This window comes from Periplaneta americana, chromosome 15, assembly GCF_040183065.1.
Source record: "Periplaneta americana isolate PAMFEO1 chromosome 15, P.americana_PAMFEO1_priV1, whole genome shotgun sequence".
NCBI classification, from domain to species: domain Eukaryota; kingdom Metazoa; phylum Arthropoda; class Insecta; order Blattodea; family Blattidae; genus Periplaneta; species Periplaneta americana.
In genome coordinates this window covers 137,781,746-137,795,227 of record NC_091131.1, presented here as the reverse complement: position 1 = coordinate 137,795,227, position 13,482 = coordinate 137,781,746, and the positions used below count along the sequence as shown (strand labels likewise).

At 36.9% G+C, this 13,482-nt stretch overlaps 1 protein-coding gene across 5 annotated transcripts; it reads right to left on the bottom strand.

Annotated features, from left to right (window-relative positions):
• Positions 1–4,041: 4,041 nt before the first annotated feature.
• LOC138715393 (uncharacterized) lies at positions 4,042–7,037 on the bottom strand. 5 transcript variants are annotated; one of them, XR_011336281.1, is made up of 6 exons: positions 6,736–7,037; positions 5,782–6,115; positions 5,550–5,705; positions 5,344–5,421; positions 4,382–4,450; positions 4,042–4,193 (listed from the first exon to the last, which is right to left on the bottom strand). XR_011336281.1 is itself a non-coding variant. In XM_069848248.1 (5 exons), the coding sequence occupies exons 2-5, from the start codon at positions 5,644–5,646 to the stop codon at positions 4,063–4,065; spliced, it is 375 nt and encodes a 124-aa protein (XP_069704349.1). In that variant the 5' UTR covers positions 5,647–5,705; positions 5,782–7,037; the 3' UTR covers positions 4,042–4,062. The 5 variants fall into 5 exon arrangements, 3 of the variants coding, with proteins under 3 accessions (XP_069704349.1, XP_069704348.1, XP_069704351.1); XR_011336282.1 differs by having other exon boundaries at positions 5,785–6,115; XM_069848248.1 differs by having other exon boundaries at positions 5,782–7,037.
• Positions 7,038–13,482: the final 6,445 nt, after the last annotated feature.

The window sequence follows — 13,482 nt, the reverse complement described above, 5'->3', positions numbered from 1 at the left end:
AATAGGCCTTAAAGAGAAAATTTCAGCTTCTGTCTTGGTAATGTTGAGTAGTAATCTCCAGTCAGAGAACCATTTAGACAGCTCCTGTAAGGATGTCTGAAGAGTGCTGAGTGCAGTATTTAGGTTACTATGAGAATAAAAGAGAACTGTATCATCAGCATACATAGCTATGTGTAACGGTTGTAAACATGGAATGTCATATGTGAAGATATTGAAGAGAAGTGGTGACAGTATAGATCCTTGTGGTACTCCGGCTAAAACTGGACGAAGCGTTGATTTAATGCCATCGATACGTACTGAGAACTGACGCTCAGATAAAAAAAAAACTTTTCACAATGCGTGTGAGAGAGTCAGGAAAACCAATTCTATATAATTTTAGCATTAGACCATCATGCCAAACAGTATCAAATGCTTGGGCAATATCCAGAAACACAGTGGCAGTATACTGTTTTTTTTTTCAAAGCCTTTTATAATGGATTCAGTGACTCTTTGCAGTTGGTGTGTTGTAGAATGTTTTGGACGAAAGCCAAACTGAAAATCTGGTATTATCTTGTTTTGGAACGTAAATTTACAATGCGATGATGAATAACCTTCTCAAACAATTTCGATAGCGTGGGCAGTAAGCTAATAGGTCGATAACTTGATGGCAAGTGCTTAGGTTTGTTAGGCTTATGAAAAACAATGATTTCAGCAAGCTTCCAGGCTCGAGGAAAGTACCCAATTAAAAGGGCAGCATTGAAAATTATCGTCAAGTAAGTAAGAGCTTTGTTGGTGAGCTTCTTTAGTACAATGTTGGGTATAAGATCATGGCCTGGAGATTTTTTATTTGGAAGCCTTTGCATGAAGTGAGACAATTCTTGTGGAGTAGTATAGGAAATTTTCTTTGGCACAGTCGGTTTATTAATATTGCTAGCCACCTTGGAATCCATCACAGAAACACGTATCGTCTGAACCAGGCTTTACTAAATAACCACTAAACCGCTCACTGGCGCTAGTGTTATGCTCCCAAATTGAACAGCCGGCAGGCGGCCATTTGTTTGTTAGCGCTGAATAAGCACAGTTCTTTCGTGCGCTGCTTTTAATTGCAGTAATGCACACGGATGTAAAGATAAAGTAGGAAGGAATGTTATATTTCACTGATTAGTTAATCCTTCATTTCTAAGACGATTTTTTCTCCATATTATGTTATAGAAGACAAATTATTGTACTTGTCATGTGACTCTTTATGCCTCAAGTTTCCTCTGAGTAAAGATTCTCTTAACCTAAAGTGGATAAGTGCAATCCGCAGAGAGATTTTCTACCCTACAATGAATCATTCAGTGTGTTCAACTCATTTCGAAGATAGTTTTTACCTTTCAAACTATGCTATTACCTTATACATTGCTATTGTCCTTCATCTACTCCATATCATTCATTTTCTTCAAACAGTTCTTTTTTCAGTGCATACATGAATAATTATTCACCGAATTTAAAGATACAGAAACTGCATAAGTTATAACATTTTTTAAATATAACTGATTGAAAGTAATTCTTATCTTAGTTACGAATTAATTAAAAATGTTCTTATGATACTACTGCTGCTGCTGTTGCTACTACTACTACTACTACTACTACTACTACTACTACTACTACTACTAATAATAATAATAATAATAATAATAATAATAATAATAATGCTTTTTGACTTCATGCAGCAGTTTAACCTATAGATTGAATTTAAAAGTTGACATTAATTCTTTTATTAACCGTGGTATTCACATTCAGAGTTCCTACGAAAATATACAAGTCTGACAGCCAGGCTTTCCGGGTATCCCAATTTAGGCGGGATTCTCTCAATTTCCTGGTTGAGTCACGATTAAAGCGAGTCGGGATTGACAAAAAACCCGATTTTACAGATTATTATTTAAACAAATTATGTCGGTATTTCCTATTATCCGATATTTTTATTTAGGCCTATATATTGATTCAAATGGTAACATTGTAAACATAGAAGTTACCACGGATATTTAGTAAGTCTGTGAGGTAGCCCAGCTGATTGCCGTAAGGCAACTAAACTCGCAAAATAATACCATGGATAAATATATAATAGGATGCGAAACTCACTGAGTTTCCCGTAACACATACTAGAGGCGCTGTTGTAGAATTGATCGTGCTGCCATCTATATGCGGTTAGAGGCGTTATTACATCTAGCAGCGCACCAAGTAGCGAAAAAAGTAACTACTCCGTGCATCCAGCAGCGCACCCAAGTAGCGAAAATAATAACTAATTACTCCGCGTATCTAGCAGCGCGCCTGGCGGCGAAAAGTTGAACTATATGCAGTAAATATTCCTCCTCCCCCCCCGCCCCAAACCCTAAATTTAAAGTAAAACTTTAAAATTTTTATTCCTCACATCATCTTTCACTGAAAATTGTTATTGGAGCCAATAGTTGGAAAAGACGGTCTATTTTACACTACCTTATAATGTAACTAATTAAAATACAGCCAAACAGGGACAGAAAATAAAAGAAAACAAGGTTAGATAATTGGGATTTTATTCTTTAGGTAATAGTGTATAGTGCACTTTAAGTCTGCATAAAACTAGTTACATAATTGAAATTACTATATTATTGTATACTATTTTACAATACATTCAACAACACAATTTTGACAAGGTCCATCATATCACTGTTTAACATACACTACATGTGCAGTAGGGTTACCAGATTGTAACAATTTAAAAGCAGGTCATTTTAAATGAAAAAGAATTTTCCATATAAAAGCAGGGCATAATAGACTAACTTGATACTTGACGTGACGTCTTTTTACATTCTGTTATATAATTAGGTAATTTGTTTGTCTTTGTACAATAAAACTGATACAAAACTATTATCATGAATAGAATTGAAGTATACGGATTCTAAATTAGCTTTTACCTTATTTAATTTTCGGATTGTTAATACTTCTCTGGTGACTCGACTTGTTTGAGCAAGGATTTTACACACATAATTCCTCTAATGGACCCCAACTCAATAGTTACTCTCTTTTGTCCATTGGGAATTGGCAAGAAAGAAAAGCAGGACAATTTCTGATTTTTACGAACCCTGGCAGGATGCAGTCCATGTCAAGCGAAATCCAGAACATCTGGTAATCCTATACACACAGATACACTTACATATTTAGTGTGCAGTACATTGGTAAAGTCTATACAACAAATTGAATAATTGAAATTTTGGGGCCCAGTCGGATAAGAGAAAAAGCCACATCTATATATTTATATTTTGGAATGCTCTGCCATCTGTGCTCGTTTACAGATGTAAATGATACCATTTGAATAATGTGTTGTCATATAGTTTAGTCAGAACATATTTCTTCACATTCCAATGAGATATCCTACGTATCGAAATTTATGGTTTGTCCCCTTGTCTGCCTGGACCCATCAACTATTGGTTAGTCAACTGTCCAAAAACAGGTTTGGACCCTACAAGTAACACTCATGGGACAATCAGAGCAGGAGGTAATGAGTAAGAGTGGCCAATTCCTTTCTCCCCTCCGTTGCATACATCGCTGACTAGATACATATTACATTAATCGGATTTCAGATACTACAAAAAAATGTTTGATAATTGAAACTGTCATATTACTATCTACTATTTTGCAACACATTTTAGAATACTTTTCTAGGATCACATCTAAGGTTCTTAGACATTGTTGTTTGGCATACACATAACGGTAACGTATACCAAAATGTTGTATGTACTGAGGGTCAGAGTGAAATACATGAGCTGCATCACTTACTTGCATTATGTTGGGCAAAAAAGTTTACTAGGTGAACTGAAGGTATGTTAACCCCCAACTTCCAAAGTCAAATATCTCTCTTACATACACACACATGTACCACATACTGTAACTTTGCTCCCTACAATTACACAATATATTTAACATTTGCTAAAAACATTTTTTTCTGGGGCAAAAAAAAAAAATAAATAAAAATAAAAAAAAATAATAAAAAAAGCTATGAACTTTCTACCAATATGATATTATACCTTTTTGTTACACACAATATGAGCTATTTACACTACTTTAAAGACACTGCAATTTTTTCTGCAGTCTCTTCACCTTTGCTTTCAGAGCTGCCATTTTTAGTTTGTTGCTCCTGGGTGAAGATGAGAAGTGAGGACTCGAGAAAAGTTTTCGTTTTGCAACACCAGGACCTAAAGATTACGAAATTAACTTCAGATTAATCTAATTGCTGGGAACTATTTTAAATAAAAAATGAAACGTGACAACACCTTTAGCCTTGTTAAGTTAATGTAGGCCTAACAAAAGGCATGCAGGCTATGGATAGGCTATATAACATACTACAAAATTGACAATACATCAAAATGTGATCAATATTTACCAAGTTTGGAAGGAGGTGTAGCTGAAGCTGAAGGAAACTGTTCCATCTTGGATGTATTCATGTCAGTATCTAAGGAAATAAATGATAAATTAAATTGAAGCAAGAATTGAACAGACTTTGTGCTCCATTCATTTCAAACTGCTCTTAACTGTATAAATTATAACTCATATAAATGTTAAGTAATAGTAACAATCCAAAAGTTTAATGCTGCAACAAATTTGATTGTGTTAATCTGAATTGTTCGTTGTAATGTAATATAAAATATTTTTTTGCTGATAGGCTGGGCCATAGAGGACAACTGACACTAACAGAAAGGGATAATCAGCAGAGGTGTTGGGATATTAAAGAGAAGTCAGTAAGAGGGAATGATAGTGTACTTCGTGTGCCAGGGAGACTTGTCAGGATATCAGTTGCAATATCGATCGTCTGGTTCAAAAGTGCGACAACTCAAAAAAACAAGTTTTGAGATATCTTCAGTTGAAAGTTTCAAATAAATCCCCTAAAAAGGGACAGATTTGTGGTTCATAACCACGACAATTAGAACTGAGTCAGTATTCAGGACGAGTATATCACGATCTTCCAGTTCATTATTAATAGATTTCGAAATGTAGTAATAATGAATTAATAAAGTCCATAGTTATAATTACTTCTAAAGCAGTTTATTTCGTTTTTATTCTTTTTGGTTGTAAATATGACTTATCTCAATATTGAATCGGAAAGAGCTCCGAAAGGGGCTTTCAGTAGTATAAATAACTAAAAAATGGCAATTTTTGAGTTGTCGCACTTTTGAACTGGACGATCGATATATAACAAGATAAACACCCTGCCCTGTAGTTAAGAGGATTTGTTATTATTCGCTACTGTAAAAGAATGAAGTATGAAAACTGCAGACATATGGCAGGGGGCAATTAACTTAAATGATTACTAGCATGTTACCAGGCTCACAAGACAGTATCGCTTACTTTCAGCTGTGGGAACCACATTGAATAGGAGCGATGGTTGCTGATAGCCCCTCAGCTGTTCACCAATCATACTGTTCCCTGTAATAATCACAAAAAAAAACGAAACATAATTAATTATGTATTTTGAAACATGTAATGTAAGAACAGCTGATGAGAAACTAAGGCATTCCTTGAAATCCATAAACTTGACTAAGTGGAATAATTACCTTGTTGGCATGCATCTTTATTCATCCCGGCATATGCCGTCGAAGCAGTAATCTTTGAAGCTGGAGTACTCATAGGAGCAGGAATTGTTTGAGGCATAGCTGCCAAGCCTGCAGCCTACTCAGTTGCAGCTTGTAAACCTATGAGACTACGCGTACCTGAAAATAAAGAAAAGAGTAATGAAATCGGAAATTTTAAACATGAATGACATAAAAACATTGCTAGTGTACTAACTACCTTCAGCAGCTGCAGAATCAATCTTCGCCCTCCTACCATACGTCCGCAAAGTCTTGTGATGCCTGAAAGTTGGGGTAGACCCCGGTGATAAGGTCGCTCGAGGCATAACTGGGCTAGATGGTGGGCTCCGGATTTTAGGGTTTGATGGCACCACTAATCCATTAGCATGAACAGTGGGCACTGCAGTTTGCTTAAGTATCACTTTTTGTGAAGAGCTATAATAGTCAGACTCAATGAAGTGGTCCATGCAGATTCTCAACCTGTGTGTGTGGCATGTGCGGCAACTCGATACCGGTCCTCTAGCCCACAAAATCGGAGCCACTTCCAACACCTAAAGCAATGGATTACAATTACTAATGAGATAAAGTAGAAGAAATATTGAATAGAAATCATGCAAAACTTGGGGAAAAAAATAATAAGTTATCTGCTGCATTTGTGTTATTTTAAGAGATGTCTAATGCGCATCACTAGGTGGTGAGTGACCATAGGAAAACTGGTAGCAGCAACAGATATTGGGTAAAACTAAATTAAATATTAGGCCTAAGCTTATTATTATTATTATTATTATTATTATTATTATTACTACACATGATTGAGAATTTCTCCAGAATGGCTAACTACATCAAAGAAGGCATAATTTTATTTTCCATAACTGTGAGATGTTTATACTAAAAACCACGTGGTTTTAGTTTGCAGCCATGTGGCCTAATGCTACAATTCAGGTTTACGAGGTTTCATTTTCAGCCTTCTTGCTCTTTTTCGTCAATATTTCACATTTCGTTACAGTTTGACTGAATTTCGGAACCATCTAAATTTATACTCCTACTATAATCCTAAATAAACTAGCAGAAAGCAATGCACAGCTCGTCTAACCTACTTCACCAAAAAGTACATTGTTTTCAAGTGTAAGGTTTAGGCTACACAGGACACAATAATAATACTAAAGCTTACCTCATAGGTTCCTGAGGAAAAAATGCTTCCCTCCCACAGTATTAACAGTCTTGCATCCAGGCGCTGAGCATCTTCCTCGAATCTTTTGCATTTTTCTGGAATCCATCTTGCCTTCATAACGCTGTTGGCTGGTCATCGGCCAACGTTCTGACTACTTCGTATCGGAGAGTGGAGAACGCTGGTCCTCACGTAGTTCTATGATTTACCACCTACGACGTCGGGCGCTGATCACCTTATTTCAGAATACCGCTTCTAGATCGTGCTGTCCGCAGTTTCGCATCCTATTATATATTTATCCATGATAATACCTACTTCTCCTACTTCACGGCCGACTTGAGGCTCGCTTTGCTTCTTCCTTACCGGCCTTGACAATTCATGTTGATCCCTGTGTTAAAGCTGAAATTTCCGCCAGATGGCAATAGCTGCCAAGGTTCGCTGAGGAATGTGTGTATGGTTTCTTGTGCGATTATGCTTCTTTCTACTGGTAAGTGAGTTTATTGTGATGTGATTCAAAATGACGAATTATTGTGTAACATTGTTTACCTCGAATAGAAAAAAGGGTGGAGGAACAATATCATTCCACGAATTTCCGAGTGATAGAGAAAGATGCGAAAAATGGCTTAACGCGATTTCACGCCAAGACTTCGTTCCAAAAGCAACTCCCCATCTTCAGTCGTTTGTAATTTACATTTCAAGGAAGAAGATTATTCTAATAATGGAAAATTTAGACGATTAAAACCAAATGCTGTGCCAACAGTATTCCATCATTATCCTAGGTATAAAGTGACAAATATCAAATGACCAAGACCAACGATTACTAAAACTGTTCTCCCTCCACCAAAGGAACGCAAATCTTTTAGTAATATTGTTTTTTCACTATTTGAACAAGACGTCCATGTGTAATTGCTGCTATCAGAACATTGAAAGAAAATGCATGCTCACACCCTGAAGCCCACAAATTCTAAGATTCTGATGCGACATTGACTTTTATGGAAAATATCAACAAGTGGTTCGCAATGCATGATATTAGAAATACACATTATCATGTGGAAAGTAGAAATCATGATAAGCAACAGTTCTTCTCTTTGGATGATTATCGTCTAGACTGGCTAGAAAATTATTTCCTTTCTTATCTCCATACAACGAAGTGTGCAAGTAGCACACGCCAAAAAGATTTCCTAACTAACGAGACATATGAAGCTATCACGTTGACAACAAAATCAATTGTTCTCTGCATTAAATATCTTTTAGAAAATGGGTACGATTATGTTCTTACTAGTGTATTTTCAAGTGATCCTGTTGAGTCGCGCTTTGCTGTGTTGGATGCAAGAGCAGTGAACTTCAGTTTACAAGAGATATTGAAAACGGATATTTTGTGCATGTCAAACTTTAGCAGTGTAGAGAACCATTCATCTGACATCACAGATGGACGACCTATTCAAGAACTAGATATGCCAGATACCGCTGCTGCACCATATAGTATTCCTGAGTCAGTTTTAGACATCCTGCAACAGCTACTAGACCAATCAGGTAAGCTATAGGCATATTCAATGACAATTAGTCATTTAATTTACTAGTAATTGTTACAGTGTTTCATTAAAATTTTCTGTGGTTTTTATTATTTATTATTGCAATTTTTTTGTAAACCAGGAATGGATTTTTTTACAGACATACCATTATCAACAATGAAAACAGCAAGTTTGACATACATTGGTGGCTATATAGTAGAATAGTGGAAGAAAGGGTCTCCTGCATGGGATGCTTAGATTGTATAGCTGAAAACACTAATAGCTCTCCATTGATGAGTCTTATTGCAAATCAAGATTTAGGAGCTCTGTGATATCCGAAACCTACCTTTGTTTCAGTGTTATCAGTCATTCATCGTTTTGTTGAACGGGCAGTACCATTCATATCAAACAAGAATATATTAGAAAATTTGTGTTCGGAAATTGAGCCGTTACTGTGTAGATGCCCTCTCTTGCAATGCCCAATTTGTGACGAAGACGGCCAAAAACGACTTGCTAATATCATTACTGTGAAATTTGTTAGGCCACTTCTAGATAACATTGCAGCAACTTTAACTGAAAAGCTTGTTCCTTCCAAGAATGTGGCTTATAATCCACTGAGTCGCAAAATCTTGAAACTATGATTCTTGAATCTGCAATATCAAGTGGAATGTACCAGTGCAGTGAGTGAAATTATAAAACTTAGTACAAGTTATGGTAAATATTTACCCTAAGTGATTATTCAGAAACATCGCAGTTTAGGCTAGGGATGCTACTCAGCGAATGAACTACAAAATTACACTTCTGCCATCATGTTACTTAAACTGAAAAGGTTACTATGTGTTATCTTCCCTGCTTTTAAACTCACGCTTTTACCATAATTAACAGAACTAAACATAATAACACTTATTATTTTCTTATTTATAAGTGTTATTATTACTCTTTATTCATTTATTTTAATTCATATTGAGTATTTCATCTGTGGACACCAGAGCTTGGCAGACAGCGCCTCGTGGTGGAATTGAGAAATTATCCATTTTCAAGAAAACATTACTATTGTCAAGGCCGTATACAAAAAAGCGAAGGGACATCAAGTCGGCCGTGCCTAGTTCTACCGCATTGTTGATTAATCCGTTTCGGTCCCTGGTCGCTGCTCTCACAATTATTAAATATTGTGTACTTTGACTGCGTTGAGTGGCAAAAAAGATAGCGTTTTGATATCGTGTAAACAATTGCTGTGTTTTAAAATTTAGTAAACTATGTTTAAACATGGATTCATCGTCAGATAGTGAAACTGTTGCAGTAACGGTTACAAAGTTAATTTAGTAGCAAATGGTTCAAACATATTCGTGGTTAATAAAATAAAAAATTATAATGTTCATTGTACTGTGTGTCCTTTGTACTTTAGTGTTTATCACGGAGGCGAATAGGCCTATTACATTAAAAAGCACGCAAACACTACTTTGCAGAAAACTGCTATAAATTTTATGGTAAAATGTTGATAAGACTAATGTCTTAAGTTAGCTTCTGATATTCCGATTTCCCTCGCAGAAAACCTAGCAACTCTGCTGACAGCAGAAACATGGTATTAAAGGTATCTCGCAAAGGAAGTATTGTTCTTTTACACAAAAACATTTAGCTTTAGGATACGCAATACACGTATTAAACAGCGGTTTCGAAATCTCGCACGTTTTCTACCAAACAAATGGCGGATTTCTGCTACTTCAATTTGGGAACATATTTCTCACTTCTCCGCTACGGCGTGGTAGGGGCTCGAATGAAACCAGCTGCGTATATTTACACGTAGAGCTGGCAGTATTTTATTCGCACGCGAACCGTCGAGGTGATCGGGTGTATGTGCCTTGTGTTTTGATACAGTATTGATTTTTCGAGTGATTTAACTGTGATTATTTCAACCTGAAGAGTCAATATTAGTGTTAATTGTTGTTTATTTTGTAATAGTGTTGATTAATTACTTAAAATAATGGTTTAATTAGTTTTCAAATTAACATTATTATTCATTGGTGCGAGTGCGTGAAAAACTTTCTTCAAGCATGGACACAGTTCAAATTAGTGGTTCTTCTGGAAATGAATCCTGTTCTTCTGGTTTAGATCCTAGCACATTTGAACATGATTTTGATACTATGGTTGATCAAATGGAAACTGAGTAGCGATATAAATATTAATAATTGTGGAAATGACACAGATTCTGTAAACATTTCCTTGGTGCCTAGTTACAAACAAAAGAAGATCAAAAAAACAATATTTATGCAGCTACCTAAAAAATCACTGAAACCTCTTTCTGCTAAGCATGTTAAGTTGACTCCTCTTGGAAGTAAAAATGTTACTATCTTAAATACTGCGAACAAGAATGCCTCTTCAGTACCTAATCTGAATGCAACCCCTTCTAATATGCAAATTAATAAGCGGCCGTGCACAAGTTCAAATACAGAAATAGCACAGAATATGACATGTTACACCAACATTCCAACTCAAAACAGATTCCAGCCTTTAGCTACGGAAGACAGCATGGAGGAACCTTCTGCTGCTTCTACACTTCAAAAGGAAAAAATTCCACCTATCTGCTTAAAGAACATTGAGAACTATCAGCTCTTAATACAAAGCATACAGAATTATGTACAATCAGAATTTCATACAGAGTTGAAAGGTTCAATCATAAAAGTATACGCATCAACATCCCATGATTTTCGATCACTTACTACTTACTTTGACTCAATTCGTCAGCAATATTATACTTATAAAAAATCCCTCTGAACAGAAATTTTCTGCTGTTATTCGAAATGTACCCTACTCTCTCAGTGATGAAGAGATAAAAGTCGCCAGTCCATAAAGTAACGAGACTCCTAGGAAAGAACAAACAGCCCACTCCACTTTGTGCAATAGAACTAGATAAAAATGACCAAGGTAAATCAATACTAAATCTCAGTCGCCTATTTTACAGTGTAGTTAAAGTCGAAATCAGACGTCAAACCAAAGAGATTCCTCAGTGTACAAGGTGCCAAAATTTTGGTCATACTAAGAACTACTGCCAACTCGAACCACGCTGCGTACGATGTCTAGAGGCTCATCATTTCTCTCAATGCCCAAATCCCAAAACAATACCGCCTACGTGCGTCAACTGTCAACAACAACATCCAGCTAACTACAGAGGCTGTGAACACTATTTACAATTGAAGGAAAAACTCTCACGTGGTGTTCAGTTAAGATAAGAAATACGTATTCATGTTCCAGAATCTTCGCAACCATTACTTCAACGCACAGAAGATTCTCAACATCAAGTAAATCCTTAAATGTCTCAACTATCTACGTCAAAATTTCAAGCAAATTCTCGAACTAAATGCAGTGAAAGGTTCCTTTGATCAGAGTCACCGTCGCCCTATACGTCAACCTGCTCCAGAATCTTCCACTTTATCTCTCTTAACCGATCTACTCTCTAAGGTTATTCCGCACATTATCACTTTATTGACTCCATTCTTGTCAGAAATTAAATATTACTTTACTTCTTCTCTGTCATCTTACTTCCAGAATGGCAGCAAATAATAAAATTTCTACCCTGGGATTAGAGTGAAAGAAATGAAAAGCGTGATCGAGAATCAGGAACGAGGGGACCCGAAAAACATCGTCCTTCACGTAGGAACAAACGATTTGCGAAGAGGTGTTGATTATATCATGGCAGATGTATATGACTTGGTGATGGAAACGAAGAAGAAATATCCGGCAGCTGGGATTGTCATCAGTGGAATCGTCAGACGGAGGGATGTGAACTGGAGAAAAGTGGGTCGTGTGAATAAAGCTTTCCAGTGGGTAGCGGAGTGTCTTGGTGCGCGTTTCGTCGATCCAAATTCCTGGATAGATGACAGATGCTTCGGAAGAGACGGAATCCACCTAAATCGGAGGGGGGCTGCAGACATGGGATCCCTTTTCGCGCGGGTAGTTACTACAACATGGCGGGGCGGGATCGAGGATCCAACAGCGGGCAGCGGCACCGAAGGACCATCAGTGGACGGCGGGGGCGTGGGACTACCAGCGGTCAGCGGGGGTAAGAGTCTATCTGCGGGAGGAGGGGTCGAGGGACTACCAGCGGGCGGTGCGGTCGAAGACCTATCCGCGGGCGGCGTAGACCTGCAGTGACGGCGATGTGCCACGGGGATTCAGAATGTACAAGTAAGGACAGGCCTACTAAGACTACTGCAGGTTAATTGCCGAAGTATTAGAAATAAAATTATTCCGTTTTGGAACTTGGTCGATGTTTATAATCCAGATGTAATAATTGGGACGGAATCATGGCTTAGGGAAGACATAAATGACTCGGAAATTTTTAGGTCGGATTATAGAGTCTTCAGAAAGGATAGAAGTGAAAAGGGATGGGGAGTGTTCGTTTGTACTAAGATAGAAATAAGTAGCAATCTTCTGTGGATACATGAGGAAGTTGAAATATTGAATGTTCAGATAAGAAATGGGCGGGAAACCTTAGATGTAATAGCATGTTACAGACCACCCAGTGAATTAATCAATTTAACTTTGCACAAACTAAATGAATATCTTAATACAGTATCAGAAGACCGAAACGTAGTAATTGCTGGGCATCTAAACCTCCCGAAAATTAACTGGAACGGGATTTCAGGTACAAATTCAGATGCACAGACCCTTGTTAATGAATTGATCTGGCGTAAAGATTTCACGCAGGTAGTAAATGGTCCGACGCGTGACAATGCCCTCTTAGATGTTTACCTACTAAGACCTGTCTCTCTCTTTGTCAACTCTGAAAGTCTTCATAAAATAAGTGATCACAATAGCGTCTTATTAGAAATCTTCTGGGAAAACACAGTAAATCCGAGGTCAAGTCCACAGTCTGTCTGGAATTTTAACAAAACCGATGTCCATGAATTACAAACGTTTCTACGACAAAAGCATGATGACTTTCTAAGGACTGAAGGAAATATGGAAAATGTGTGGCATAAATTTAAGAGTATAATTTTCGAGGCATTAGTAAAATGTGTACCTTCTAAAATAATTAAGAAAAATCCGGACCCAGAATATTACACTAATTATATTAGCTACTTAAAGAAAAAGACAAGGCGCGCATTTAGCTAACGTAAACGAAGCCATGAGCATTGGGAAAAATATGTCGAATTAATTAAGAAACTTGAATGTGAAAAAAGGTTAGCTCAGGAAAATTTTCTAAAATCTATTTTAAAAGAAGATGAAAGTAACAATTGGA